At 37.3% G+C, this 26,866-nt stretch overlaps 4 protein-coding genes, 1 long non-coding RNA gene, 1 other non-coding gene and 2 pseudogenes across 7 annotated transcripts; 5 read left to right on the top strand and 3 right to left on the bottom strand.

Annotated features, from left to right (window-relative positions):
• Nucleotides 1–1,685: 1,685 nt before the first annotated feature.
• LOC137722785 (uncharacterized) lies at nucleotides 1,686–4,054 on the bottom strand. The gene is made up of 2 exons (XM_068461872.2): nucleotides 3,756–4,054; nucleotides 1,686–2,246 (listed from the first exon to the last, which is right to left on the bottom strand). Exons 1-2 carry the CDS (start codon nucleotides 3,998–4,000, stop codon nucleotides 2,039–2,041), a joined length of 453 nt encoding a protein of 150 aa, XP_068317973.2. The 5' UTR covers nucleotides 4,001–4,054; the 3' UTR covers nucleotides 1,686–2,038.
• Nucleotides 2,830–3,749, bottom strand: LOC148697320 (uncharacterized). The gene is made up of 2 exons (XR_015961458.1): nucleotides 3,548–3,749; nucleotides 2,830–3,141 (listed from the first exon to the last, which is right to left on the bottom strand). It is a non-coding gene; the product is annotated as an uncharacterized LOC148697320 (long non-coding RNA).
• A 2,930-nt stretch (nucleotides 4,055–6,984) lies between the features above and the next one.
• LOC137723610 (RGG repeats nuclear RNA binding protein A) lies at nucleotides 6,985–9,939 on the top strand. 2 transcript variants are annotated; one of them, XM_068462809.2, is made up of 7 exons: nucleotides 6,985–7,464; nucleotides 8,191–8,500; nucleotides 8,594–8,659; nucleotides 8,776–8,908; nucleotides 9,027–9,185; nucleotides 9,261–9,317; nucleotides 9,546–9,939. In XM_068462809.2, the coding sequence occupies exons 1-7, from the start codon at nucleotides 7,290–7,292 to the stop codon at nucleotides 9,726–9,728; spliced, it is 1,083 nt and encodes a 360-aa protein (XP_068318910.2). In that variant the 5' UTR covers nucleotides 6,985–7,289; the 3' UTR covers nucleotides 9,729–9,939. The 2 variants fall into 2 exon arrangements, 1 of the variants encoding a protein (XP_068318910.2); XR_015961459.1 differs by having other exon boundaries at nucleotides 7,065–7,464; nucleotides 9,261–9,408; nucleotides 9,453–9,939.
• A 588-nt stretch (nucleotides 9,940–10,527) lies between these two features.
• LOC148697321 (uncharacterized) lies at nucleotides 10,528–11,630 on the top strand (annotated as a pseudogene).
• A 16-nt stretch (nucleotides 11,631–11,646) lies between these two features.
• On the top strand, nucleotides 11,647–15,951 carry LOC137723263 (pentatricopeptide repeat-containing protein At4g16835, mitochondrial-like; annotated as a pseudogene).
• On the top strand, nucleotides 14,231–14,303 carry TRNAE-CUC (transfer RNA glutamic acid (anticodon CUC)). The gene has a single exon. It is a non-coding gene; the product is annotated as a tRNA-Glu (tRNA).
• A 381-nt stretch (nucleotides 15,952–16,332) lies between the features above and the next one.
• Nucleotides 16,333–18,501, bottom strand: LOC137722787 (ras-related protein RABD2c). The gene is made up of 8 exons (XM_068461875.2): nucleotides 18,258–18,501; nucleotides 17,803–17,875; nucleotides 17,638–17,685; nucleotides 17,508–17,555; nucleotides 17,236–17,307; nucleotides 16,990–17,145; nucleotides 16,777–16,880; nucleotides 16,333–16,659 (listed from the first exon to the last, which is right to left on the bottom strand). The coding sequence occupies exons 1-8, from the start codon at nucleotides 18,269–18,271 to the stop codon at nucleotides 16,566–16,568; spliced, it is 609 nt and encodes a 202-aa protein (XP_068317976.1). The 5' UTR covers nucleotides 18,272–18,501; the 3' UTR covers nucleotides 16,333–16,565.
• A 5,195-nt stretch (nucleotides 18,502–23,696) lies between these two features.
• On the top strand, nucleotides 23,697–24,783 carry LOC137723742 (uncharacterized). Its single transcript, XM_068462934.2, has 2 exons — nucleotides 23,697–24,011; nucleotides 24,645–24,783. Exons 1-2 carry the CDS (start codon nucleotides 23,747–23,749, stop codon nucleotides 24,647–24,649), a joined length of 270 nt encoding a protein of 89 aa, XP_068319035.2. The 5' UTR covers nucleotides 23,697–23,746; the 3' UTR covers nucleotides 24,650–24,783.
• Nucleotides 24,784–26,866: the final 2,083 nt, after the last annotated feature.

A 26,866-nucleotide genomic window follows, 5' to 3' on the forward strand; every position in this document is an offset into this window, starting at 1 on the left:
TCGAATGCACAGCTGACTTCTGCGCTGAAGTGATTACGTCGAGGAAGGAACATGTCTCAGCATTAGGTTCTAGAACCTGAAGACAATGCTACTAGATGATTGCAAACTTCACTAATTGGTTCGGCTTTCATGGTGTCGAACGTGGAATAACTGAGGAACACCTCACTTCACTGAAGCTGATGAGATAACCTCTTGAGGCTGAAGAATAGAGAATTCTCCATCTGCCGAGACTTGGATATATAACCAACTAACCAGTTGCAGTATTGTTCACTAATCCGAATTGAAGGTGCTCCTAAATCGATTAGTTCTACGACTCCAATGTTGTTAACTTATCTGAACTGAAGGTATCGTTGTTGTGAAAATAGTGTTGTTCACTCGTCCAAACTCAAGATATGTTGACAAGAAGGTTAGGATAGTTAGTGCTTTTCTTAAAAATGTGATAAGGGTTGTTGAGCAAGGGTTTTCTCGGAGAGCGTTTTGAGTTGTTTGTTAAGTTGAAGGGGCTTCTTTCGTTGCAAAACCTTCTTTATTTATAAATAAATAGATAAAGCCCATGCGATAAATAGGCTTGCCAAGGCAGAGTATTGATAGGACTATACCCGACATCTTCTTAAATATTCCCCTTATCCTTTAGTGACCAGATTTCACCTCCAACCAGCCTCGACTTTTTTACTTCAATAGGGATTTTGAATTTGATCTCATTATGAGACTTATTCAACTTTATCCAATTACTTAGGCATTCTGATCATTGAGATAATTTATATTTATCCAAGGTTTTATCTCCTGGCAATTTCACGACTCGGTCAATCCATCTAACTAATCTCTTCAAAAGTCTTTTCTTCATGAGAACTTGGTCGCAACGACCCTATTCAGGGGCTGAAAGTCCATTGACCTGGAGAATATCCATTGAGTCAAGATTCACTATTCTTTGGTCGGCCCCTCCTTGGCCCAAATTGTCAATTTAGGCCCAAATACCTTCTCATGCCTAATCCTCTTCTAAATTCATTCAAAATGAAAATTTTACAATCACCTATAGGCCTCGTTTGTTATCAATTCAATTCAATCCTCAAACCAGGCCAAAAGGTAAGCAAAAACAAAATATTTTCTTCGCTTTCTTGGAACATTAGAGCCAAAATTTAATATGTTGAGTCATTTATAGATTATAACACACCTAAAGCCAATAATTTACTTTAGAAAAAAATAAAATAAAATTGGTTATGCACACTCTTTTCCACATATTGCATACATCATTTTAAAATTTGATTCTCTTTTGATTTGTTTGATTTAATAATTAAAAAAGAAAAGTGAATGAAGTGAAAAAAGACGTGCATAAATCATGTCCCACATCTTTAAACCCACCTAAGCACATATAAAATTAGCCAATCACTTTTATAGACGAAAAAAGTGCAATTCTACTTGTATTCCAAGTCACCAACTAGGCCAAAATTATCAAATTCTCTAAATTCTACAGCCCCAAAAGTTAATCAGAAGACCCATTTTCACTAGTGTTGCATACACAACAACAATAGGAAAAATTTACATGAAATAAGGACCAAGGGTGACCATGTCCAAACTTAACGCACCCTGCGACATGTTATAAATTTCACATGTCGAGTGGCACGATTGGTTTTGGACATCGCCAACTTGATGCCCCTATTTCATGTAAATCCTTTAACAGATCAAAATAGTAACAAATTATCTTGGATTTTCGTATTAGGTAAAGGTGATAAACAAATGTCACCACAAAGGCCACACTTTGTGCAAAACTAGAAAGACATAATGTTGTGATGCAACAGAATTTAATGAAACAGAACAGCTGCTCCATCTTCTGCTTAAAAGACCATTTATCCTATTTAGTCGAATAACGTTCGAAGCCGATCTATGCATGTAACACGAGAGTATATATCCCCTCTAAGAGTCCAGTAACTCACAATAACATCACAAGATACATAAAATACACGAACATCACGCAAATCGGCAGTACAATCAGGTCAGTACATGGCATTCTTCACCAACATCAGTTGAAAGATAAAATCCGTCACTCTTCCAAGCTATAATGCTTGTTCACAGCTTCAATGACATCCCAAGTGACCTTCATTCCTTTAGGGAACACAACAAAATCACCGGCCCCGATTGTGAACGATCCTTCTTTCCCATCAACTTCAACGTTCACTTTTCCCTCCAGCAGATACATGGTCTCTGTGGCACTGAATGACCACGGAAATTTGCTTGGACCACAACTCCACCTGTTCAACACCCAATGAACATACATATAAGATGCACAAAAATTAAACATGAAATGTGCAGGTATCAGATCTTATTTCTTTTCTGTCACAATGAACATAAAGTCCCGAGGTTCCACACTATTCTTCAAAAGAATGATTATTAAGCGGTTTTATTCAACAAAAGCTCAATATACCAGTCTAACTAAAACTAACAGTCGAATGAGAAAGCTTGTAAGTTGTCCTACAAATCTAGAACAATAGCAAGGACGCAATAAAAAAAGGTGTCATCCCGATGATAGCAAAATTCACATACTTGCGGCCAGATTTTTGGCACTATGTAGCTTCCTAGAAAAATTCAATATCATCCTATATTTTCTTTATTAATCTATGAACTTGTCGAGCATTGTCCATTACTTTAAGGAAGGATCTATAACCTCGATGTTATATATACCATACTTCTTCTCCACAATAACACAAAATTGAAGCATTAAGGATATCACAGTGACAGTGAGAAGGGGGTGTTCATTAAGGTCTGTGCTCAGTTATATCTCTTTACCTGCTAACGTTGACTTCATTACCTGTGATATCTCTTTCATCTATGAACTTGTCTTAATAGAACTTCATTTACAACAGGGAGGCAAAGTGTTCCCCAGAAGGACAAGATGAGGCCTAAAGAGAAAAACTGAATGAAGAAACAAACAGACCAACCATAGCTAAAACCGACAAGGACCGCTGGCAGAGGTGATTGAAGGAGGATGGGGGTTACATACCGTACGTCCACTGTAGCCAGCCGCTAAATGACAGGAGGGCATGGGAGCCCAATAGTCGATAACTTTAAGAAAGGAACTATCTGTTTCCTGGATGTAATATACCATGCTTCTTCTCCCATGACACAATTCCAATCCAGAGTATACTCCTATCCACCGATTTAATAAATAACTATTCGAAACGAAATAATCCTTCAAATAACACAAAATTGAAGCATCAACGAGATCGCATGGACCGCATGATTTTTAATCTATTTCAGTCCTAATCTCCATGCTTCTTATCAAATCGAATAATTTCGCAGGGTGGCAGGTTTCAAATATAACATTAAACTTTTTTCCCCAAGCTTCCAGCACTCATCTCTTGATCCAATCATATTCAAAGCCTACTTGTGACCCATGGCTTTACAAATTTTCAAGTTGGGTAAAAAATATTTTAGGGCTTTACCAACATTACGAAAAGGGATGCCAAATTAAAACATCAAAAAGTTGAAATCTTTCATCCAAACAATGAACTAGCAGTAACATAGAGAAACATAAAGGGGAAAAAAATCCTACCAAGTCTCTGAAATGGTCTGATTTCTCTAATCCATCCTCAAAAACCATAAAAAATTTCTCACAGTGAACCGAAACAAACGCATCACCCAATTTTCTCACTGGATCATATAAACACACAAATTATTTCTTTTTTCCAGCGCATATATTTTTGAAGCTTAAACACTTGGAAGGTAAAAGATAAGACAATGGAAGATGAAGAATTACGTACTTGGGCCAAGTCGCGACTCCTAGCTCAGTGAGCTTGGACTGAGTAGGATTCTTTTCAACTGTTACACCAAATTCGTTGGCGGCCATGGGAGATCCTTCTTCAGACCCAGATGGACTGATTGCTTTTGGTCTGGATTGTGTAAAATTGACGGAGAGATACAGAGAAACTGCAACTGCAAGTATTAGAGGAAGTATTATTAGCGACTGCTTTGATTTCAATTCAAACATCGACTCCCCAATCGGCATTTGCCTCTATTAATTAATTAAACAAAGTTTTGATCAAGTGCTGAGCGCATGTCTAATATAGTAATAAAACATATAGCGAAATTGCGGAAATACCCGTTGATTATTGGGGATATGCGCACTTTACGGGCACGGCACGAGTATGGGGTACTTCTGCCATTTTCTATTTTGGGGTGGGTTTTTATCACAAATGATTTTTGAAATTTACTCTTACCTTTCTGATATTGAAAATTAATTAATGTAGTTTTTGAAAATAGGTATCGCAAATCAATGTGATCATTTCGTCGCAATTCTGTTAAAAATTCCGTTTAAGTAGTCATGTGACACATAAATAGATCTCACAAGATTTACGAGTTTTTATCGCAAATAATCCTTGAAATTGACTCACACCATCAAGATAGTCCCAGAAATTGACCCACACTATCAAAATGGTCCCTAAAATTGATAATCAATGAATGTAGTCCTTGAAAATAGGTGTTGCAAATCAATATGATCATTCCATCACAATTCTGTAAAAAAAAATTGTTATGTTCTAATGTGGGTTTAATAATTAATTATTAGGGATATGCGCATTTGTCGGGCACGAATATGGGCCTACTATTGCCATTTTCTATTTTATTTTGGATTTTTATCATAAATGATTCATGAAATTTACCTTCATTCTCTTGAAATTGAAAATCAATTAATGTAGTCCATGAAAATAGGTGTCGCAAATCAATATCGTCATTTCGTCATAATTTTGTTAAGTACTGATGTGACACATAAATATGTCTCACAAGATTTACGGGTTTTTATCACAAATGGTCATTGAAATTGACTCACACCATCAGATGGTCCCTGAAATTGATCCACACTATCAAAGGTAAGGGTGTTGATTAAGGTCGTGAGGATGTTGATCCCCTAAATGTTAACGATGATGTCCCAGCAGTCGTTGTCAATCAGTCAAGCTGCCATCAAAGGTGATCTCGATCTAGGTTCAATTCGATGAAGGGTGTTGAAGTGTGTCTTGAGATTATTTTTAAGAATAGGCACTGAAGGAGGTAAAAGAATGTGAACTGAGATCAGAGGTGATTGCAGGACTAGATTTTTGGGTTCACAACTTTTTATTAACTTTTAAATTATTAAACCTATTTGTAATTTTTTGTAAAATTTAATTAGACTTGTGTGATCCATTTATGTGTCACATCAGCACATAACATAATTTTTGATAGAATTGTGATTGAATGACTACATTGATTTGGGACATTTACTTGTTGGACTACATTGATCGATTTTTAATATAATTGACCATTTTGATGTTGTAGGTCAATTTCAGGGACCATTTTGATGTTGCTGGTCAATTTCAATGATCATTTGTTGGAAAAAAGGACTTATGAGACTCATTTATGTGCCACATCAGCACTTAACAAATTTTTTAATATAATTGTGACGAAAGGACCACATTGATTTGTGACACCTATTTTTAGGGACTACATTGATTGATTTTCAATTTTAGAGACCATCTTGATGGTGAGAGTCAATTTCAGGGACCATTTATGATAAAAACCCTTTCGTTTTTCATTTGTCTTTTCTTTTTGCCTCCACTTTTCAATATTTCCACATAAAGCAAGTTTATATTACTATAAAACATTGAGCTTTTTTTATTATTTACAAACGTTTGACAACGTTAGTGGGTTAAATTGTTTGTAATTAAGAGAAGGGATCGATGGAGATTGAACCCACAAATGTGTGCATATGCGTGATTACTTTTTGCCAATGTAGTAAGACGTCATCAGCATATAAAACACTAAATTTGAATCACCCTAATGTGCACAAGTCAATTTGATACATCACCTATATACTTAGTAAAATCATCTATTAACAGTTATATGTTGTACTGACATCCAACAATTATATATGACTGTCAATAAATAATTGTATCGAGTACAAGAATGTATATCAACTAGTCCCCTTAGTCTTCTATCATATTGGCAAGATAGTATTCTCTAATTAGGATACCTCAAGTTATTGGCAACCTCTAAACCAAGAATCTCCCTTATGCAAACACCTCGAGAGGAAAACATGTCATGTAAATCATAATCTTAGAACGAAGGTACCTTTGACGGCCATAGAATATCACACTCAACACTAATGAGAATCTTACCCATGAAGAATGACAACAGTCCACAACAATCAAGCCCCCAAGGCCCAATGAGAGCTAGTGGCTCTGAGAAATGTGTTTGTGAAGTTCAAACCTTTGCTCATTTTCACTAGACCAACCCCTTAGAATTAAAAGTGATCTAGTTCTAAAACATAGATTAAAGTGATACTTTTGTATATTCATAGGACATTTTAGTAGTTAAGTCTTAAAATAAATTGGCACAAGGTTAAATCTTAAGAAAAATGCTACGCTTTTCCCATATTTGTACCATCATTTATATCATCTCTCAAATAGAAATGGAACCCACATGAGTCGGTGAGCCATATCTCTATTAGAGCGATGATACAAATGATGGTACAAATAAGTGGTAAGTGTTACTCAAATCTTAGAACCTTAGACCATCTCCAATGGACATAGTTAAAGGTCCAAAAGCCCAATAATGACTTGATTTGCCCAAAAACTTATTTTCAACCGATAGCTGGACTATAATTCTATGTAGCCCTTTTAGCCTTTTTTTTGGGGCACAACTTCTCAGTTGCAATAATTGATTCAAATTCAACGGCTAAATTTGAAAACATTCAAAAGTAGTTTAATTAAATTAACCAATAAATTTAAAGTATAAACTTAAAACTAATACATTATGGAGGGTCTGGGTTTAGTTGAAGATGATATATCAGTATGATCTGATACTTTTTTTTCAAAAATAATTTTTTATAAGATTATAATTTTAAATGAAATTATATTTAACCCATTCGATTAAAGATGAACTTCTGTCCAAGGGGTCCATCCAAATTCCGAACACTCCATCAAGACAACCGAACTTAGCCCAACAAGATACGCACAGTGCACCAAAAGCTTAACATAAACCCGGCCGCAGACGAATATCCCCCATTAGGGTTTTTAAGATTAGGTTTTGTCACTACTTATATTTCTCTGTGCCGCATTGTATAGGGTTTACAGTCGCCACAACATTCACCACCAAATTTTCTCTCCAACTGTCCTTGCTCCTAAACAGCAAGCTCTAAACCCTAAAACTCCCGTAAGCAATCTCGGATTCATGGATTCGAATAATCAGTGAAGGGTTTCGTGGTTGCTTTTCAAAGTCGGTGGAATTTTGTAGGGTATTGAATCGGCCTTTTCGGACCTGCAGAAATGGCAACCGCGAACCCTTTCGATCTCTTGGGCGATGACGACAACGAGGACCCAAGTCAACTTCTCGCTGCTCAGCAGCAGAAGCTGCCGGCGGCGCAGCCCAAGAAGCCCCAGCAGGCCCAGCCTGCTCAGCCTGCTAAGCTTCCTTCCAAGCCACTCCCCCCTGCACAATCTGGTCTGTTTTCTATTCATTTCTGTGCTTCCCAAGTTCTTTCCTGGGTTTTGTTTGCAGAAAACAATGTTGGGTTTGCTTGGAAATGGTAATTAAAGCTTTGGTTTTTATTCTATTTGTTATCTTATCCTTACTTGTTAGATTCCATTGACAAAATGCTTTCTTTATTTGTTATGTATTTTTTTGCTGAAGTTGAAAGTGGTTGTTTTGATAAGTTAATGGTAAATGGGGGATTCTTCATTGATGTTGTACATATCTGATGAGATGTGGAGTAAGTTTTCTCTGTGTGTGACAGTGGATGTTCATAGAGTTTGGTTTTTTAGGGTAATTAACAAAAGATTATTGGGTTTTTATTGTGGTAGATTCATGTCCAAATTGATTATTATCTTATTAAGAGGTACAGTCAGGGGATGCTAGTTAATGGAAAGTATTTTATTTGTATGTACACTGAGAAGGAAAACCCTTATTCTTATACTGTATGTGGCACAAAATTTAAATTTTTTTTGTTGAATTTATGTTGTTTTATTGAATTTATGTTGTTTTAGCAGAGTTATCATTAATCTTTTCATTACACATTAGTAATGAAGATTTTCTGCTCAATAACATGTGGTTTTGGTCAAGGTGCTCAAAATTTTTTTACGGTCTTCTTTTGCATCACATATGGAAGTACATTATACGTTTTATATTTTACGTATTTTGCATATCACATGACTGTTAAAACTTGTGCAGTGAGGGAGGGAAAGTATGAAGGTGGCCGTGGTGGTGGTGGTGGTGGTGGACGTGGGTTCAGTCGTGGCCGTGGTGGAGTTGGTGGTGGATTTAATAGAGATCCAATCAGCAATGAGAACACCAATGGTTTTTCTGGTGGCTACAGACCATCTGAAGAGGGAGATGGGAAAGCTTCTGAAAGACGCGGGGGCTATGGTGCGCCTCGTGGTTCCTTCCGTGGTGGGCGTCGTGGTGGTTACAACAATGGGGAGGATGGTGAGGGAGAACGCCCTCGGAGGGTATTTGATCGTCGCAGTGGTACAGGACGTGGGTTAGTATTCTTCAATCTGTTCTTTTTATATTTAACTTACTACATGTGTATCTTTACGCATTGTTTTGTGATTGATTATATTTGTAATATCAGGAGTGATTTCAAACGTGAAGGGTCTGGTCGGGGGAATTGGGGAACTCCCTCTGATGACATTGCTCCGTATGTATTTATGTTTTGATTCCTAGATGAGTTTCAAATTATAACTTGAGGAAACAAATTGTTTCATCTTTTTTCTGTTATATGCCTTACTTACATCACTATTTTGCTGTATTTAGGGAGACTGAGGAGCCTGGAACTGAAACTGAGAAGAATGTTAGCGCTGAGAAGCAGTCGGGAGAGAATGAGGCTGCTGATGCCAATAAGGAGGATGCTGTTAATGAGACAGAAGAGAAGGAGCCTGAGGAGAAGGTATACTTTTTAACATTGTTGATCTTACTTTTCTGGATACCATATACATAACGGCTGCAATTGGATTTTCTGGTCATATCCTTGTATTGAACTATTACATTATTCTGCATTGTAATAGGAAATGACTCTGGAAGAGTATCAGAAGGTGCTTGAAGAGAAGAGGAAGGCTCTGCTTGCATTGAAGACCGAGGAAAGAAAGGTTGATGTGGACAAAGACTTGAAGGCCATGCAGCTGCTTTCAAACAAGAAGGAAAATGATGAAATATTTATCAAGCTGGTAAGTTCCGGATACTTTAGATATTACTCTTTCATTCAATATGGCTATTATATTTACTTTGCTATTGTTTGCCAGGGTTCGGAGAAGGATAAGCGCAAAGAAGCTGCTGAGAAAGAAGAGAGAGCCAAGAAGGTTACCTTTTCTTTCTATATCTGATTGGACTTTCTATCTTTTTCTGTGGGTTTGTTATTTTTCTTAATGATTATTGCATTCATTGCTAATGGTGACTGAATTAAAAGTTTCGGGTATAGGACTAGGACATATTAGGTCTCCTATACCCGAAACTATATGTTCGTAATCACCATTGGTTATCAACTTGGGTACATCAGTTTATTGACTGTGGTCCATATTTGTTTGCAGTCTGTTAGCATTAATGAGTTTCTGAAGCCTGCTGAAGGCGAGAGGTACTATGGTGGTCGTGGTCGAGGCCGTGGCCGTGGGCCAAGAGGTGGATACAGTGGAGGACCTGGAGGTTACTCAAGCAATGCGGCAGCACCCTCCATTGGCGATCCCGGCCAGTTCCCATCCCTCGGCGGGAAATGAGGCTCCCGCTTCTTCCAGCTCTATGCTTTGAAGGCATTGGGGGGTTTATGTGATGCCATCAGAATGGCAAACCACCCCACAGGAGAATATTAAGAACTATTTCGATTATCTATGTGCTTTTTTGAGTGTAAATTTTTATGTCTTGGGACAGACCAGTCGTCATGCATCAGTTTTGAGTTGGAATAGGTTAAGAACCGAGTGTTTTTCCGAATCTACTCTTTTGCTTTACTTAATTAGTTATTAATCTTTCTTGCTTCGAAGGGTTGTGCTAATTAGTGTCTGTTTTCCAAAACCTCACTGATGTTAGCGGCTTGTTTAATCTAAAGGCTGTTTAGTCTGGTGAGGTGAAACCTTACATGAACCGGGTTATGAGAGGAGATGCGTATAACCGATCCGCAACCGGTAGAAATCTTAAAACTCCGTGTGTTAAAGTTTATTTTACTTTGTCAATCCCAAGTCTGGATAAAGAGGAGGGGAAGAGCATCAGGTAGTAGACAACTGACACTCTTATCTTACATCGAATCTTTATGATAATGAATCTTAAACGAAATTGAACTAAGGCTAGGTCATCACCCGTAAGTGGTGTGCTGTGTGGCTCGAGTACAGTGATAAGTGAGTAAGGGTCCCTGTATCTCCATTGGTGCCTGTATGCAGAGTGATAAGTGAGTAAAGGTCCCTGTATCTCCATTGGTGCTTGTATGCGGTGTTAAATGACTAAGGGGGCCATAGAAACTTCTTTTTGAACGACTCCACTCAAAGTTGTTTGGAAGCATTTGCTCCCATCAACTTTACATAGGACATGCAAAAGAAGTACTTTGACCTTATTAGACGGGTGAGGGTGAAGAAGCTAGGACATGAGGGTAGAGTTCAAGAGAGTAGAAAGCGTTTAGGAACGTGGAATATAGGAACCTTAACGGAAAATTTATGGAAGTAGTGGAAGTTATGGTGAGAAGGATAAGTATTATGTGGATACAAGAAACTAAGTGGGTTGGTCTTAAGGCAAAGGATCTCGAAAACTCAGGTTTTAAACTTTGGTATTCAGGCATAAATAGAACGAGAAATGGTGTTGACATCATCGTGGACAAGACCCTGACACAAGATGTTGTAGAATTATGGCAATCAAGATTGTAATAGGACAAGAACTCATCAATGTGATTAGTGCATACATACCTCAAATAGGGTTGGATATGAGTCTGAAGGAGAAATTTTGGGAAGACCTTGGAGACTTGGTGCAAGGAATCGCTCAGACGGAGAAGGTATTTATAGGAGGAGATTTAAATGGACATGTGGGTAAGGAGACAGACAACTATGGAGCTTTTCATGGTGGCCATGGTTTTCAGGAGAGCAATGAGGATGGGGAAGCCATCTTGGATTTTGCAATGGCATACAATCTCTTCTTAGCCAACACATTCTTTAAGAAGAGAGAAGAACATGTGATCACTACAAGAATGGGTATCCAAAAGCACAAATAGATTTTCTTCTAATGAGGAAGGGGGATCGTATAACTTGTAAGGATTGCAAAGTTATACTGGGAAAGAGCTTGGCTAATCAACATCGCTTGTTGGTGATGTATGTACATATCAAAAGAGAGAAAAAAAGAACAAGACCTTGAAGTGCCCAAGAACTAGATAGTGGAATCTAAAAGGAGAAAAACAATCCCTCTTCAAAGAGAAAGTAATCACCCAATGTGTTTGGGATAGAGAGGGTGAAGCTAGCCAAATATGGGATTCTATGGCTAGTTGTATCCGAAAAGTATCAAAAGGGGTATTAAAAGAGTCCAAGGGCTTTGTTCCACACCAAAAGGAATCTTGCTGGTGGAAGGACGATGCACAAACAAAGGTTAAGGTTAAGAATGAATGTTGTAAAGCCTTATACAAGGATAGGAACGATGAAAATGTATAGAATAGTGAAGAAGGAGATGAAGAAAGCTGTGAGAGAAGCTAAGCTAGCGGCTTTTGATGATATGTATAAACAACTAGATACCAAAGAAAAAGAGTTGGATATCTATAAACTAGATAGAGCAAGGGAAAAAAAGACAATGGACCTAAACCAAGTGAGGTGCATCAAGGATGAGAATGGAAAGGTTCTTGCTACAAAGAATGCAGTCAAAGATAGATGGAGAGGTTATTTTCATAATGTTTTCAATGAAGGACATGAAATGAGTACTTCTTTCAGGGAGTTGAGTAACTTAGAAAAATGTAGAAACTACTCATTTTACCGTCGAATTTGGAAGGAAGAAGTGGTTGTAGCTTTGAGAAAGATGAAGCATAGAAAAGCAGTGGGCCCAAATGATATACCGATCGAAGTGTGGAAGAGACGGGTATAGCATGGCTCACATACCTTTTCAATAGGATTTTGAAAACGAATAAGATGCCAAATGAGTGGCGAAAAAGCATTTTGGTGCCTATCTACAAAAATAAGGGCGATGTACAAAATTACATGAACTATATGGGTATTAAGTTAATGAGTCATACAATGAAGCTCTGGTAAAGAGTAATTGAGCATAGACTGAGGCAAGAGTCATAGGTCTCGGACAACCAATTCAGGTTCATGCCAGGGCGCTCAATTATGGAGACTATCTATCTTTTACGAAGATCGATGGAAAGATATAGAGATATGAAAAAAGATTTGCACATGGTCTTTACAAATTTGGAAAAAGCGTATGATAAGGTCCCAAGAGACATTCTTTGGAGGATTTTAGAGAAGAAATGAGTACGAGTAACATATATCCAAACTATAAAAGATATGTATGATGGAGTAAGGACTGCTGTAAGAACTCATGAAGGACAAATGAAAGCTTCCCCATAACTATAGGGTTACATCAAGGTTCATGTTTAAGTTCTTACCTTTTTGCATTAGTTGGATGAGTTAACGGGACATATTCAAGATGATATTCCTTGGTATATACTTTTTGTAAACGATATAGTGTTGATAGATGAAACTCAGGAATGAGTAAATGCGAAGCTTAACCTTTGAAGAGAAGTGTTGGAATCTAAAAGTCTTCGCCTAAGTCGGTTAAAGACAGAGTATATAGAGTGCAAGTTCATTGCAAACAGAGGCTCAAATGAGTTAGGGGTGATGATTGGAGATCAGGAAATACCAAAAAGCTACCGTTTTCGCTACCTTGGATCTATCTTGCAAAAGAACGGAGAGTTGGATGGAGATCTTAACCATAGAATACAAGCTGGATGGATGAAGTGGAAGAGTGCATCCGACGTGGTTGTATGACTGTCGTATGCCACTGAAGCTCAAGGGAAAATTTTATAAGACGGTAATACGACCATCAATGCTTTATGGCAGGGAATGTTGGGCGGTGAAGCATTAACACATACATAAAATAGGTGTTGTGGAGATGAGAATGCTTCGTTGGATGTGCGGGCACACGAGAAATGATAAGATTAGGAATGAAGATATCCGAGATAAAGTAGGAGTAGCCGAAATTGAAGAAAAGATGAGAGAAAATCGGTTACGGTAGTTTGGACATGTGAAATGAAGGCTTACTGACGCTCCAATTAGAACATGTGTTTATGAGACAGAGGTTCAGGGCCGAAAGGGGTAGATGAAGACCTATGAAGATTTTGGAAGAGACTCTAAGAAAAGACTCAGAGTACTTGGACTTAACAGAAGACGTGGGACAGAACCGAGCGCAATGATGTTCTAGGATTCATACAGCTGACCCTACTTAGCAGGAAAAGGCTTTGTTGTTGTTGTACACTGATTTGAGTCTTCTATCTTAAATGGCAGGGCTGGTTTTAGCTGGAAATGAGCACTTATTTTTAGAAAATCTACCTTTAATCTGGTAAGTTTCCTATCAACTGATTGATGAATGTTTAACTAAGAGGCCGTTTGATAATTATTTTGTTTTAGCTTTTTGTTTTACTTTCATTCTGCATTAAATAAAGGCTTATTAGTTGATTTGTCCTAAAACTGCCATTTAGTATCATTATACTCCCTAAAACTTCCATTGTCGTCTCATTTAGTTTTAGTTCACCCCCAATATCGTCCATTCCGTCAAATAGGCGTTAAATTAAAGGTTAGTATGGACATCCAATATTGAAACATAGACGAACGATTTGCGGGAATATAATAATACTTTTGTTTTTGGTTTTGGACTAGGCAAGTCATGGGTTAGGAGAGAAGCAAATAATAGGTTGTGTTTCAAAATCTAATTCAAGTCACTCATTGAATCCTGCTACGGCTACAACTCAAACCAATTGACACAAAAAGAAACAATTCACCAAAGAAACGGATGGTGGTTTGAATTAGAGTTGTAAAAAAGAAAATTGAGATTGTTCTAGCGGGCAAGTTGGAGACCAAAAATTATGTCAAAAATATAATGTCCATACTATCCTTTGATTCAATTCTATTCGACGGAATGGACAAAAGTGGGATGAACTAAATGAGACGACAATGGCTGTTGCAGGGATAGTGATAAAAACCAATTTTTGGGGGGTAAATTAAGCTATAAATAAGAGATGGAGTGTTTCATTGTCAACCACAAATCCGTTGTAGTCTAGTTGGTCAGGATATTCGGCTCTCACCCGAAAGACCCGGGTTCAAGTCCCGGCAACGGAAAGTCTTTTTACCATTTTTATTTTTGAATCTTCTTCTCCCGAAGTCTGAAGCATCACTGCATCTGCATCAACTCTCGGGATTTCACTCTTACGAGAGAGAACAAGAAATTCAACATCCTGCGCATGCGAAAATGCAGACTCTTGTTCGTATAATATTATGTTGGTTTGTTATTTGCACAATTTTGACGTTGATTCTGCTTTGGAGTTCTTTCATAAGATGCCTGTTAAGGACACGGCATCTTGGAATACTGTGATATCGGGGTTCTCAAAACGGTAAGATGAGGGAAGCTCGGGATTTGTTTTTGGTGATGCCAGAGAAGAATAGTGTCTCGTGGAGTGCAATGATTTCGGGGTATGTGAAATGTGGGGATTTGCCGAGAAATTGTTTAGGGAGATGCCAGTGAAAAACTCAGTATCTTAATTGGAATGCTGTGACATCGGGTTATGTTGAAAATCGAGCTGAAGAGGGTTGGAAGGTTTTTAGGTCAACGATCGGATATGGGGTTAGGCCAAACCCGTCAAGTTTGAGTAGTGTTCTGCTAGGTTGTAGTAACCTGTCTGCATTGCAACTGCGGGGACCTCTTTGGTTTGCATGTATTGTAAGTGTGGGAATTTGGAGGATGCTTGGAAGTTGTTTGTTGAGATGGAGGGGAAGGATATTGTTACTTGGAATGCAATGATTGCTGGTTATGCTCAGCACGGAGCAGGTCACAAACCTCTCGATTTGTTTGATCAGACGACGAATGAGGGAACAACGCTAGATTGGAATTGGCTAATGTTTGTTGCTGTGTTAATGGTTTGCAACCATGCAGGATTAGTAGATCTTGGGGTTCAGTATTTTGATTCAATGGGAAAGGATTATGTTCAAGCGAAGCCAGACCACTATACGTGTATGGTAGACCTTCTTGGTCGAGCAGGTAGGCTAGTTGAAGCTGGGGATCTGGTTAAGAAAATGCCATTTGAACCACATTCTGCTCGATCTTGATCCAACAAGCGCAGCTGATTATGTTCAACTTGCTAATGTTTATGCGGCAACAAACAGATGGGAACATGTTGCGAAGGTCAGGCAATCGATGAAAGAAAATCGGGTAGTGAAGACACCTGGGTATAGTTGGATTGAGGTGCAGAGTGCAGTGCATGAGTTCAGATCAGGTGGTAGGGCACGCCCAGAATTGTTATCTATACGCGAAAGACTGTTGGAGCTGGATCGGAAAATGAAGGTAGAAGGGTATGTTCCGGATCTTGAATTTGCATTACATGATATTGGGGAAGAGCACAAACAGCAGCTTCTGTTATGGCACAGCGAAAAACTAGCAATTGAAAAAAGGGAAATCATAGCTAGAGATACCACAAGGTTTCATCATTTCAAAAATGGGGTTTGTTCTTGCGGAGATTACTGGTGCATATGCAAAAGCACAGTAGCTCCAGTAGAAGTTTTTTTTTTTTTCCAGCAGCAGTCCATTCGACCGGCGATACTTGGAGTGCAAGCAAAGCGGTACTCCCATGGAAGTTGCAATTCATTACAAGACTTTTGCTCAATCAAATACTACACATACTTCTCGCATAACGCCACACGTCTAAAGTCTAACGTAATGTACGGACTTGCAACCTCTGCCCGGAGTCCTTTCCGACCCCGATGCCATAGATGACACCTTCTGAGCTTACACCGCCGTTTGAAGAGAAGCCTGTGAGACTCCCACAAGTTTTGGCAGGGATATTCTGAGAACTTGCAGACTCCATGCTAACCTTTGTACTCCTAGAGTGGAATAGCCGAAGTAAATTAACAAGATTATTCTCCCTTCGTTCTCCCTTTGTTTAATGAGGAAAGCGTTTGAAAGTTTTCCGGACTACTGAAGAGAGATGCCACTAGACCACAAATTAATTTGCATTCGATCCCACTAAAACAAGAACTAGTTAGTGTTTGGTCGTACATGAAAAGGAAAGATGTTTGGATCGTTTTAGTTGGCAGTGGTGAACGATTTATGTTGCTCATATTGGAAAAGAAAATCATGCATCTGACAAGTACTAGGGGAACAGAACAAGGCAAATACTGCTATTCACCAATATTCCTAATTTTGTAGAGTTTTCGAAAACAAATACATTGAAAAGAATGGAAGCTTTAACAGAGTGCTGACAACTGACAACAAAAGAAAATCACGACGGACAATCATTCTTCATATCAAATCGTTAAGATGTTTTACATGCCACCAAGAACACAGGATAATCATCATTCCCCCCACCCCACCAAATATTTCCCCCCCCTCTAAGATGAGCAGCAACCAGACTTTTGGTTCACAGGCTGTCCCCTAATCTGCACTGTTGGAGGCCTGGCGTTGTTCATTGGTTGGCTTGCCATCCTGCAGGTAAAATGTTTTAGAACAACGCAATCATAACTATAGCAGACTCAAAATTATAAGAAGAGGTGTTCCTGCCGAGCTATACACAGACGACAAATAAAACACGCGTAGAAGTACCTGTTCTTGATCTCAGCAGCCATAGCCATGAAGGCCTGCTCAACATTGGTGGAATTCTTCGCACTTGTTTCCATGAAAGGGATTCCAATTTCATCTGCAAATGCCTAGAGAAAGGAAACAGAATATAACATTATTGTACTTCGCATCTCTCAGACATGGGTAAAAGAACAATATACCATAAGTAAAACTTAAAACCTTTATGACAATATTTACCTTGGCTGTCTCATAGGACACAACTTTATTTGCTGTGAGATCGCACTTGTTTCCAACTAGAAGCTTGTTGACATTTTCACTTGCATATCGGTCGATTTCATTCAGCCACTGCTTAACATTATTGAAGCTCTCTTGGTCTGTGACATCATAAACCACCTGCGAAAAACCCAACACCTTAAGCCCATTGTCCATCTAACACTAGGCACACAGGGAAAATAACCAAAGAAGAGGGAACAACACACTTACAATGATACCATGAGCCCCACGGTAGTAGCTGCTAGTGATTGTCCTAAAACGTTCTTGACCAGCAGTATCCCACTGCATGCCGCAAAAGAACAAGCAATTAGCCATTGCAGATGGCAAAAGTAAGATGAGACAATGTTTACGTAACTTGTTGAAAAAACTAGATTCTCATTTGAACTTATCCAGAACAATTACCGACTTCGTCAAGATAAATAACTTAAACGGAACAAATCTCAATCTGTGCCATACACTACAATAACACAACAAAGACTTACAATTTGAAGTTTGATGGTCTTCCCATCCTGCTCGACAGTGCGAATTTTCTAAACGACACAACAAATAACACAGAGATTAGCGAGAGTTGAATCAAAGGAATCAGTAGTGTAAAACTGAAGAAATGCTTACAAAGTCAACTCCAATTGTGCTGATGTAGCTATCCAAGTACGAATCATCCTGGTTTGCGAAAACGAAATACATGAATCAGAAATCACAAATCTCAATCACCGTAAAACCAATCGCAACGACGGAAAGAAAATTAGGAAATTCGATGACTAATAGACTACAACTTACAGCAAACCGCAGAAGTAGACATGACTTGCCGACACCGGAATCTCCAATCAGCAAAAGCTTAAACAAATAATCACTGCGCACAATTCAAAACTCAATTTACTCCTCACAATCCCTAAACTGTATAAAACAATCAAAATTATGAAGAACAGCAACTCGATCCAACCACTTTGGTTATTCTTTCAAATTACGATCCCTAAAATTTCACATAATTTACGAATTTAACAGGAGAGTTCAACGGATCTGACCGTCAGTTGTCTGGATCTACACTCCGAAACCCTTAATTCGAACGAAAAATATCAACTATGCAGATTAAATTTCAGAAAATTAAATTAAACCAAATTTTCCAATAGAACTGCGGTTCTAAAACCATCGCATATAGGATCAAATTCGATCGGCAGCAAATAAATCAAACAAAAAATTAAAAAAAATTAGAAGAATCGTCGGATTGAACTCACTATTCGGGATTCATGGCTCGGAATTCGAACGAGTCGGGAGAAATTGGGGAGAAATTCTAATCCAGGCGAGCAGTTGCCGCTATGTGTGATATCTTCGCCGGAGAGACGGAGGGAGAAGGGAAGTGGAAGAGGAAGACGAAGATTGGGGAAGAAGGAGAAACCGAAGAGGGAGGGAATGAAAGCAGAGAAGAGAGGAGATGGTGATGGTGCTGTTTGGGTGAGTATCGTGTTTGTATTGTATTACAAAGGGCACCCTTTAATGTCGGAATTTTTCTGTATCGTGCCTGTGACGTAGAAACAGGGACCTGATTCCGCCACGTGTACTCTCGTTTATGAGTGAATTTACCAAAATGGTGCATGTGAGTAATGAAACTCTTTCACGCGAGATTTGAATTTAATATTGGTCAAAGAAATAACATTAAATTTATAGTTAATTGATAAAATTGTATGTTTGAATAACATCACGATTTAGTAAGTGGTTGAGCGATTTAGTTAGTGGCTGAGAGTTGAGAATAAGATAAACGGGAAAAGACTTTTTAGACCTACTCCAATTATTAAAGTAAAATTCAAATTTTAGATTCTAAATTATTCTAACTTATTTCAACCCTTAAGCTAAATATAAGTTAAAATTCAAAACTCATTTATGAGACAATTTTAGCCCAGGATTCCCCCTGGGTTAGTGGGGCTGACCCACCATATATGTATATATTTTTTGGTTTTATATTTATAACTTAATCGAATCTAACGGTTAAGATCTAATTTGATCAAATCTAACGGTAAAAACAAAAAATATCTAACGGTTCAAATTTAAATCCAACGGCTAAAGTAATTAAAAAATAATTATTTTATGTGCTTCATATTCTTTCATAGTGTTCCACGAATTTCATGATGTCGGTTTAGTGATTTTTCAATATTTATCAGAATCTTAAATATTTTTAATGTTTATAAAATTAAACTATGATAGTCTACATAATTTTTTTTTAAAGTTACTCTAAGAAAGAAAGTATTCTAAATTCATTCTTTAATAATTTCGGGCTAAATATTTAACCCATAAATGTTGGAGGAGAAAAACTGTTTCTGGGTTAAAACCTACATTTTCCGAGCAAAAAATTTTAGGTTTTAACCCAAGGGTTGGAGATGGTCTTAGCGTTGATCTTGTGTTTCTCTTTCTCTGTTATGAGAATATTTTTGCTCACCACCTTCAAATATGATGATGTGCATCATTTTATTTATTTTCATTTGATGAGTTTGAATTTCAAAATCTATGTAGAGATTATACACAAATCTTAAAATTTAAACTAATTCATTAATAATAAGAATGGTGTTAGCATTACCACCCCTTAAGAGTGATAAGAAAAAAATGCACGCCTTGTTTTTTTTTTTTTTTTTTTGAAAACTAAATGCACTCCTTTACCACGGGTAGATACCATCATCAAAGCGCAATTTTTGTCTAGGTAGCAACTCCGACCTTCCTTCCCTTCTGTTTACGAGCCTCGTGACAAATATCCTTCCCCAGTTGGTTTTCTAACTCCAACTTTATTTAGGTTGCTATGACAGTTTTATTATGATTAGGGAAGGATGGAAGTAGGGACTAAGGTGGTCCCAACATTTAGAGTTTGGAAAATAAATATATAAAGGTCTTCTGAGATTCTCCGAATGTTTGGTATGAGTCATTTTTGTGCCTACTAAATGTTTGATGTAATGTATATTAAGCATGTCTCGATAGGTTGATCCGACAACACTCGATAATTCTTGCTATATCACTAATTAGCTTGTTTCGGCATATGCCATTATCTGTTGACATGTGGGCAACATGATTTGACTATAGACTACAAGCCCGCCAAAAGTTTTTTTTTTCACGCTTCATGCTATGTTTTTATATCTAAAAAATAAACATCGGGACCCCTTTAAATTCAAATTCTAAATATGGTAGTATTATTTATCCCGATGGCGATATAATATACCCATCGTCAAATCTCCTTGTGGCAACAATTCTTTATGAGTTTTCTATGCGAAATTGTTGTCTCTCTTTTAAAATGTGAAATATATATATATATATATATATATATATATAAATTATTTAACAAGAGGAATCTCCATTTTTCTAAAAAAGTAGGAACACCCTCTTGACTGTTGGATTTGATTTTAATGAAATTGTGTGGTTGAGATTGTATCTTAATTACATAATTTCATTAAAGCCAATCCAATGGTCAAAAGGGTGGGCCTATTTTTTTAGAAAAATATGGATCCTTCTTGTTTAAGGGCCTATATATATATATTAGGACGTGTGTGTCTAGGGGAAATTAGTATGGTGTTAATTTTGTTTTACAAATATGTCGTTTTTATGAGGTGATTAGAGGGATACCTTATTGTCTCTACATGCTGCTGGTGCACCTTCACGTATTTGTATTTTCCTTGTGCTAAAGGCGAATTATCAACGCAATTGACAAAAGAAAAGAAGAGTATTCAAATTTTCGTTGTTGATTATAAACGTATTATTTTTTAAATATAAAAATTCATAAGGACCGATTCATGTTAACTTACACGTATTGAAATTCAACACTTGCATTGTGTTGAAGTGCAATTTCACATATGGGGCCCAAGTTAAAAAAAAATAAACTAGTTGATGGCTTCATTAAAGCACTGTAATTTTTTTGGAAATTGAAAAGATTTATATGTCAATCATCCTAAACATTATCGTGTAATTCATTAGAACAAGCGTTAAAAATCGAAGTTATGCAATATTAGGCTGGATCAACTCGTGGTTACAAAAGTTAAGAGTTTGAATATCATAAATATATGTGCCGTTCTTATTAGTTCAGGCTCAAGTTAAAAAGTTTTTTGTGGCGATCGCGTCAAGCTGCATTGTTGTCCTTTTTCATTGGATAATTTTTTTTCTCTTTCTTTGCATTTGCACCACTTCCTAGTCATCCTACTTTTTTTTCGATGAAATCCGAGCATTCCTCCTTAAATTTTAGTCGAATAGGAATTTTGATTCATAAGATAAAAATTTGTGAGTATTAATTTGTAAACTTGTCAAAATATGAAGCAATAGTTATTTTGGATACCGTTATTAAAATTTCTATCCCATTTTTTCCTCCTTAAACTATTTCTTTCGAACAGAAAAAATCATTGCTTCACATTATGACATGTTCATTGACTAGCATTCACAGATTTTTAAAATAAAAAACACGAATGCTCCATTTTTCTCTACTATTTTAATGAAGGCTACACAGTAGTGGGTTGAAAGTCTTAATCATTTTATTTAGTGTCCTAACTTCAAATAAAAAGAAAGTTGTTGCCTGGAAGAGAAGAGGAGACCAAGAGAAAATTTGCCTCTCGATATGACTGAGAAGAAGGTGTCGAGGCTAGAGATGGGGTACAAGCAATATACGTGGCCTTGGAGCGAGATAGATGACGATTCTCAGATTAACAGCTTATGTGTGTAACGATCGTTTATGAAGTCAATTCTATTTTGGACTTGGATCCACAATCTATGTCTAGTCCATAATACAACTACATCGCATCAAATAACGGGTTGAGTTTATGTCCATTTTAATTGTACATATATAATCTTGTCTAGAAAGCTATGAAATGTGCACATGAAATAATCAAAGAACAATATTTGGCTGCTGAAAATTCAATAGCCACTTTTGTTTTTATCCAATTAGATTTGTATACGTGTCTAAATAATTGAAATTATAAAGACAAGCTAGTCCTAGATATGCGTTCAAATCTAATTAAGTAAAAGCAGGAATGACTGTTGAAAATTCAACAGCCAAGTATTGTTTATAATTAAATACAAGAAAAAAAGAAATTAGGAGCAATAAGGGGTGTTCGAGTCATTTTGCGTTGGAAACAAAAGTGAGGTTCACACTGTGTGAACGTGCTATTGAGGTTTCATATGAAAAAAGCCAGTTGTTTACTTTATATAATATTGTTGAGTGCTGAGAGCCTGAAACAGTTGGTTTCTTGGTTGCTTCACAAAATTGATAAAAAAAAAGGAGGACAAAAATATAGAGTGCAGGGAAGACAAACCACAAATCTTAATTCCCAAGGACTAAATACGCTTAAAAGCATTTGGAGAAGCTTCCATACAAGTGAATGCGTGTATGTTGTGTGTTCATGTTTACATTACCCTCAACCAAAAGGAAAGACATAACGTGATGATGTTGTTACACTAACATGTAATATTAAATGTGACTTAGTATTATAATTTGTTAATATTTTTTTTTATTTGTACATGAGACGAAAAGTGTTTACGACACAAATATATTGTTGTATAGAACAAAAAGTAAATATTGATCTAATATTATGGGTTAAACTTGGATGGGATGAATACAAATCTATCCAAGTCTAATTTAACTTTTAACCTAATTGAGCATATTCTTTTTATATTTTTATTACAAGCAATATTCTTATTCTAGGCTACATTAAGGAGATAGGGGGACGGTTTGAAACTGGAACACAACAAGTTCAAGAGAAAATCCACCAAAACCCAACTCGCCATCAACTCAAGCATTTGATGGGTTGAGACCTTGGCCAAGCCAACCTAACTAGAATTCTAGGCAACTTAACCCTTCTGATAACGGTTGGCAGAAAAAGTTAACATTGTTTTCGAGTTTAAAAAGCGCTTGCATTTTCCTTACAAATTTTGAAACGGACCCCAATTAATGATTACATGGTAATGAGTAGATATCATCGTGTAATTATATGTGATCATGGGTATACATAAATATATCATGGCCAATGATCTATTGTATATGTTGGGTTAGGATTATATTGACCCTCTAACTCGTCCAAATTACATCCTTAGTTGTTATAATGTGATTGTTCTAATTCAACGTCTTATTTATTAAAAATGCTATAATATGACGATAAATTTCACCTAAAAATGTTATAACATGATGATAAATTTCATCCTAATTCAACGTCTTATTTATGAAAATTTAACAACTATTTTTCACCACAACAAATGAAATTTGAGTCGTTAAGTAATTTAATGAGTAATTTAATGAATAAATTGTAGTAATGGTTCTTTAACTTTAATGCAATTAGAGTAATGGTCTCTCAACTAAAAATTTATTACCATTGGTCCATCAACTTATCAAAACGTGTAGCTATAGTCCCTCAACTAAAAATTCATTACCCTTGGTCTCTCAACTTTAATCCAATTGGAGAAATGGTCCCTCAATTTTAACCTAATTGTACCAATGGTCATTCCAACATAACTCGTTTTGACAAAATTCTGACGAAGTTGACGAAAAGGAGCATAGCTACACATTTTGATATTGTGGGACCAATGGTTATGAATTTTTGGTTGAGTGACTATTGTTCCAATTTGATTAAAGTTAATGAACCATTACTATAATTTACTCTAATTTTATTGGGTAGTTCTGTTTTTAAGATTCAAGAAAGCCGTCTTCATTGTTGACCGAACCTGACTCCATCTTTACATCCCAATCACAAGGAAAGATTCAAAGTCGAAGATGCAGAGATCCAAAAGTGCTTCCAGAGTCTCCCCAGAGGACTTGCTTCTGGCCTCCTCCCCCCAATCTTCAACCTTCAAACCAACCACAAACGACGACTCAGATCACCACCAGCACGAGCATCTGCATCTCCCCACCTACGATCCCCGCTCTCATGTGGCAAAGAGAGAACTGCGTCGTGTCAGGTCCGCAGAGAACGCCATCCACTTGATACCTGTCCTGCTAGTCCTCTGCGCCATCATCCTCTGGTTCTTTTCCAATCGAGGTACAATATACAATCTGCCCACTTTGCCACTTGGCCCCATATATTGGTGACATCCTGTCTGCTTTTTTTCCTTCATTTATTCGAGTGCCAGTGTACTCTAAATTAATCTAAACTACGAGAGAGTTAAACTCGTAGAACGGAAGCACACTGCTCTAGTCAACTTAGCTAAGCCGAGTATTGAGTTTTGCTTTCGAATGCCGTGACATCAAAGGGAAGAATTAGCTGATTAGAAAGGACATGGATTAACTCTTTCTTAGTTCTAGGCGAAGTTTACAACTTTAGAATGGTCAAATGCCTTTGCTTGAACTGATTGTTTGGGTCCAAAAATTAATCTCTGCCTTTGCAATTTGAGAGAGTTAGAAACTGCAGTTTTGGATTTGATTGAAGCTAATTCGATTCCTTGGATCATATGATGTTTCTTGATGCATAATTTTGAACTTTCCCAAAAAGCGGAACAACTTGTGAAGGCTTCTTGTGTTGGTCATATCTTTGAAATATTAGTTCAAGGCTTGTCTTTGGGTAACATTTCTTGTTGTCTTTTCGCTTTGGTTTCATCGCAGCTTCTATTGCGAGTGAAGTGGACCGAACATATGCGTAGATATCCAAGTGATTTACTTTGTTTTTGTTGTCCAGAATGAAAGATACCAAGATTGAAGAGAAGATCGTTTGGAGGAGCAGCTTTCCATTAAACATGGAGGAGTTGAAGCTGAAGAAACGGTTTATGAATCACTTTCGGGGGCTCTCTTATTCGAGAAAAAGCTCTTCTCAGCAATTTAATGTGTATGTGAGATAACACCGGCATCGTTTGCTTTGGTTAGATGCCTTGATTGAAACATACATAAGTATATCAGAAAGGTGTTCATAAGCGGTATAATGTCATGTACAATTAGTATTGTGAGATCCTGTCAAAGAAAAATTTCTCACTCATGCTTGACTGATTTTGAACTTATTCCGGAGTTTGTAGAGGCTCACAGTCGAAATTCGTCTGCTCCAACAATGGTCCTAACCTAAGAAGTTGGGGAAGATGACATTGTTTCGAAACACACAACAGGGTCATCCCACTGCAAGAGTGACCCTACAAGATTTGCGCATGCAGCCAGCGGAAAGATGCGAAGCCATCTATCGCTTCCATACAAGCTGAGACCGGCTTCTACGGATGCTGGTCCTGACTTGATTGCACCCGCAAGCTTTCTTGCCAGAACTACTGCATCTTCCAAAGCACAAGCACCTTGGCCCAGATTCGGAGTTATTGGATGCCATGCATCTCCCACCAGCACAATTCTTCCTGCTGAAGCCTGGGGGCTGATGCTGTGCCACAGCCACGGTTTACATCTTTGGTTCAAATGGCTGCCCATCGGGATAAGATGCAAGACCACGAAAGGCACAATGGCTTTCATACTTAGCCTCAGGGAATCCCATCCACTTAGCCGTAGGAGATCGGCAGAAGATATTGAAAAATATTTGTGGTTTCAGTTTCACCCTTCATCAATCTGCTATGCAAAAAGCGATATATAACCTGGAAAAGACGTTTAAAACATTGTAAAAAGTGGTTATCATATCTGAAAGCACTTTTAGTCGTTCTAAAGCATTATCGGATGTGCAAGTTTAATAGGAAATTGAGGGAGTAGATTAAGGAAACCTTTTGAGATTTTTGATGTTGTCTGATTCTGATTAAAATTAGACTACCGACACGGAGCCACTCGAATGTATCAACGTTATATTAACATATGTTGACATATAGCAACATCCGCTAAATATGGACACTTCCACCGATGCTGACGACGACGAACAAGTTCTGGAAGTTCAAATTCTTTGCATTTCCTTCGATTTTTAAGAAAAAAACAAAGCATCGTGATCTCTGGTGAAGTATTTGATTCTGAAAGTTATCATTGAATTTTTGTGTTCTGGAGTAATGGGTTCGTTGGATTTGCGTGTATCTCACACAAAATCAAAGAGATTAATACATGAAGTTTGAGGAAGATATTAATGTCGACTTGCAAAGAAATCTCCAAATATTAGATGACTGAAGAGGACAACAAATCATAATGTTTTCAGAATTGGAAAAAAAAAAAAAAAAAAAAAAATTGATCTGTGGAGAGGAACCCACCACTAAGGTAGTATGAACCCGCCAATTTTCAAGTACGAAGGAAGTGAGGTCAAGTTATTAAGTGTCAAGGGATTGATAAAAATGCTCTTCATGAACGTTGCAAAAATGTCTGAGAGAGATTGGCAAAAGATTTTTCTCAGAATTTGCAAATCCATCTCACATTTAATAATACTCACATGCCGTACCTTGCTTCCGCAATTAATGCTGAATATGGCTATGCTTATGACCAACAAACACCTATATTATCCTTAACTTATTTCTTAACACTTATACAATATAACATGTGTAATGTTTTATCATAAAACGCCTTGTCGTTGCATATGGAACGATTCATCATAAGTTGACTTGAAATTATGATCTTTCATTTGCTTTTGGTAATAAACAGGGAATTATACCAAACGAGGTGAGTCCTAGTGATCCCCATCATCTCATCAAATAGGTGCAAGAATGACCGTTGGACTTAGACGCTATGAAATGTAGGTGCGGGAACGACCGTCGGACTTAGAGGTAAGAAAAAGTAAATTAATTAATCGTAATCCAAGTAAATGGGTATGATTATTTGAATTCTATATACATTGGGATGTGCCCTTGGCCCCTTGGTGTTGTATATAGTATTTTACAAGTAAGAATACCCGCACTTCGCTGCGGGTTTTACAAACGTTGAAGTTGATAAATGATTAGCTGGAAACATTGAGAATAGTGTTGTTCATTACTTAAATAGTAGAATATGTACATGGCATATTTGTAT

Source organism: Pyrus communis, chromosome 4 (genome assembly GCF_041283825.1).
Source record: "Pyrus communis isolate YQ-2024b chromosome 4, ASM4128382v1, whole genome shotgun sequence".
Lineage (NCBI taxonomy): Eukaryota > Viridiplantae > Streptophyta > Magnoliopsida > Rosales > Rosaceae > Pyrus > Pyrus communis.

What these genes read in the sequence shown, in the direction of transcription:
- LOC137722787 (XM_068461875.2), bottom strand. An exon ending in GTCTACTTCTGCGGTTTGCT is followed by an intron (nt 17,686 to 17,802) that starts GTAAGTTGTAGT and finishes TTCGCAAACCAG; the next exon opens with GATGATTCGTACTTGGATAG. An exon ending in GCACAATTGGAGTTGACTTT is followed by an intron (nt 17,556 to 17,637) that starts GTAAGCATTTCT and finishes TGTGTCGTTTAG; the next exon opens with AAAATTCGCACTGTCGAGCA.
- LOC137722785 (XM_068461872.2), bottom strand. Translation starts at nt 4,000, where the DNA reads ATGCCGATTGGGGAGTCGATGTTTGAATTGAAATCAAAGCAGTCGCTA. An exon ending in GGAGTCGCGACTTGGCCCAA is followed by an intron (nt 2,247 to 3,755) that starts GTACGTAATTCT and finishes GGTGTTGAACAG; the next exon opens with GTGGAGTTGTGGTCCAAGCA.
- LOC137723610 (XM_068462809.2), top strand. Translation starts at nt 7,290, where the DNA reads ATGGCAACCGCGAACCCTTTCGATCTCTTGGGCGATGACGACAACGAG. An exon ending in CGCAGTGGTACAGGACGTGG is followed by an intron (nt 8,501 to 8,593) that starts GTTAGTATTCTT and finishes TTGTAATATCAG; the next exon opens with GAGTGATTTCAAACGTGAAG. An exon ending in CCCTCTGATGACATTGCTCC is followed by an intron (nt 8,660 to 8,775) that starts GTATGTATTTAT and finishes TGCTGTATTTAG; the next exon opens with GGAGACTGAGGAGCCTGGAA.
- LOC137723742 (XM_068462934.2), top strand. Translation starts at nt 23,747, where the DNA reads ATGCAGAGATCCAAAAGTGCTTCCAGAGTCTCCCCAGAGGACTTGCTT.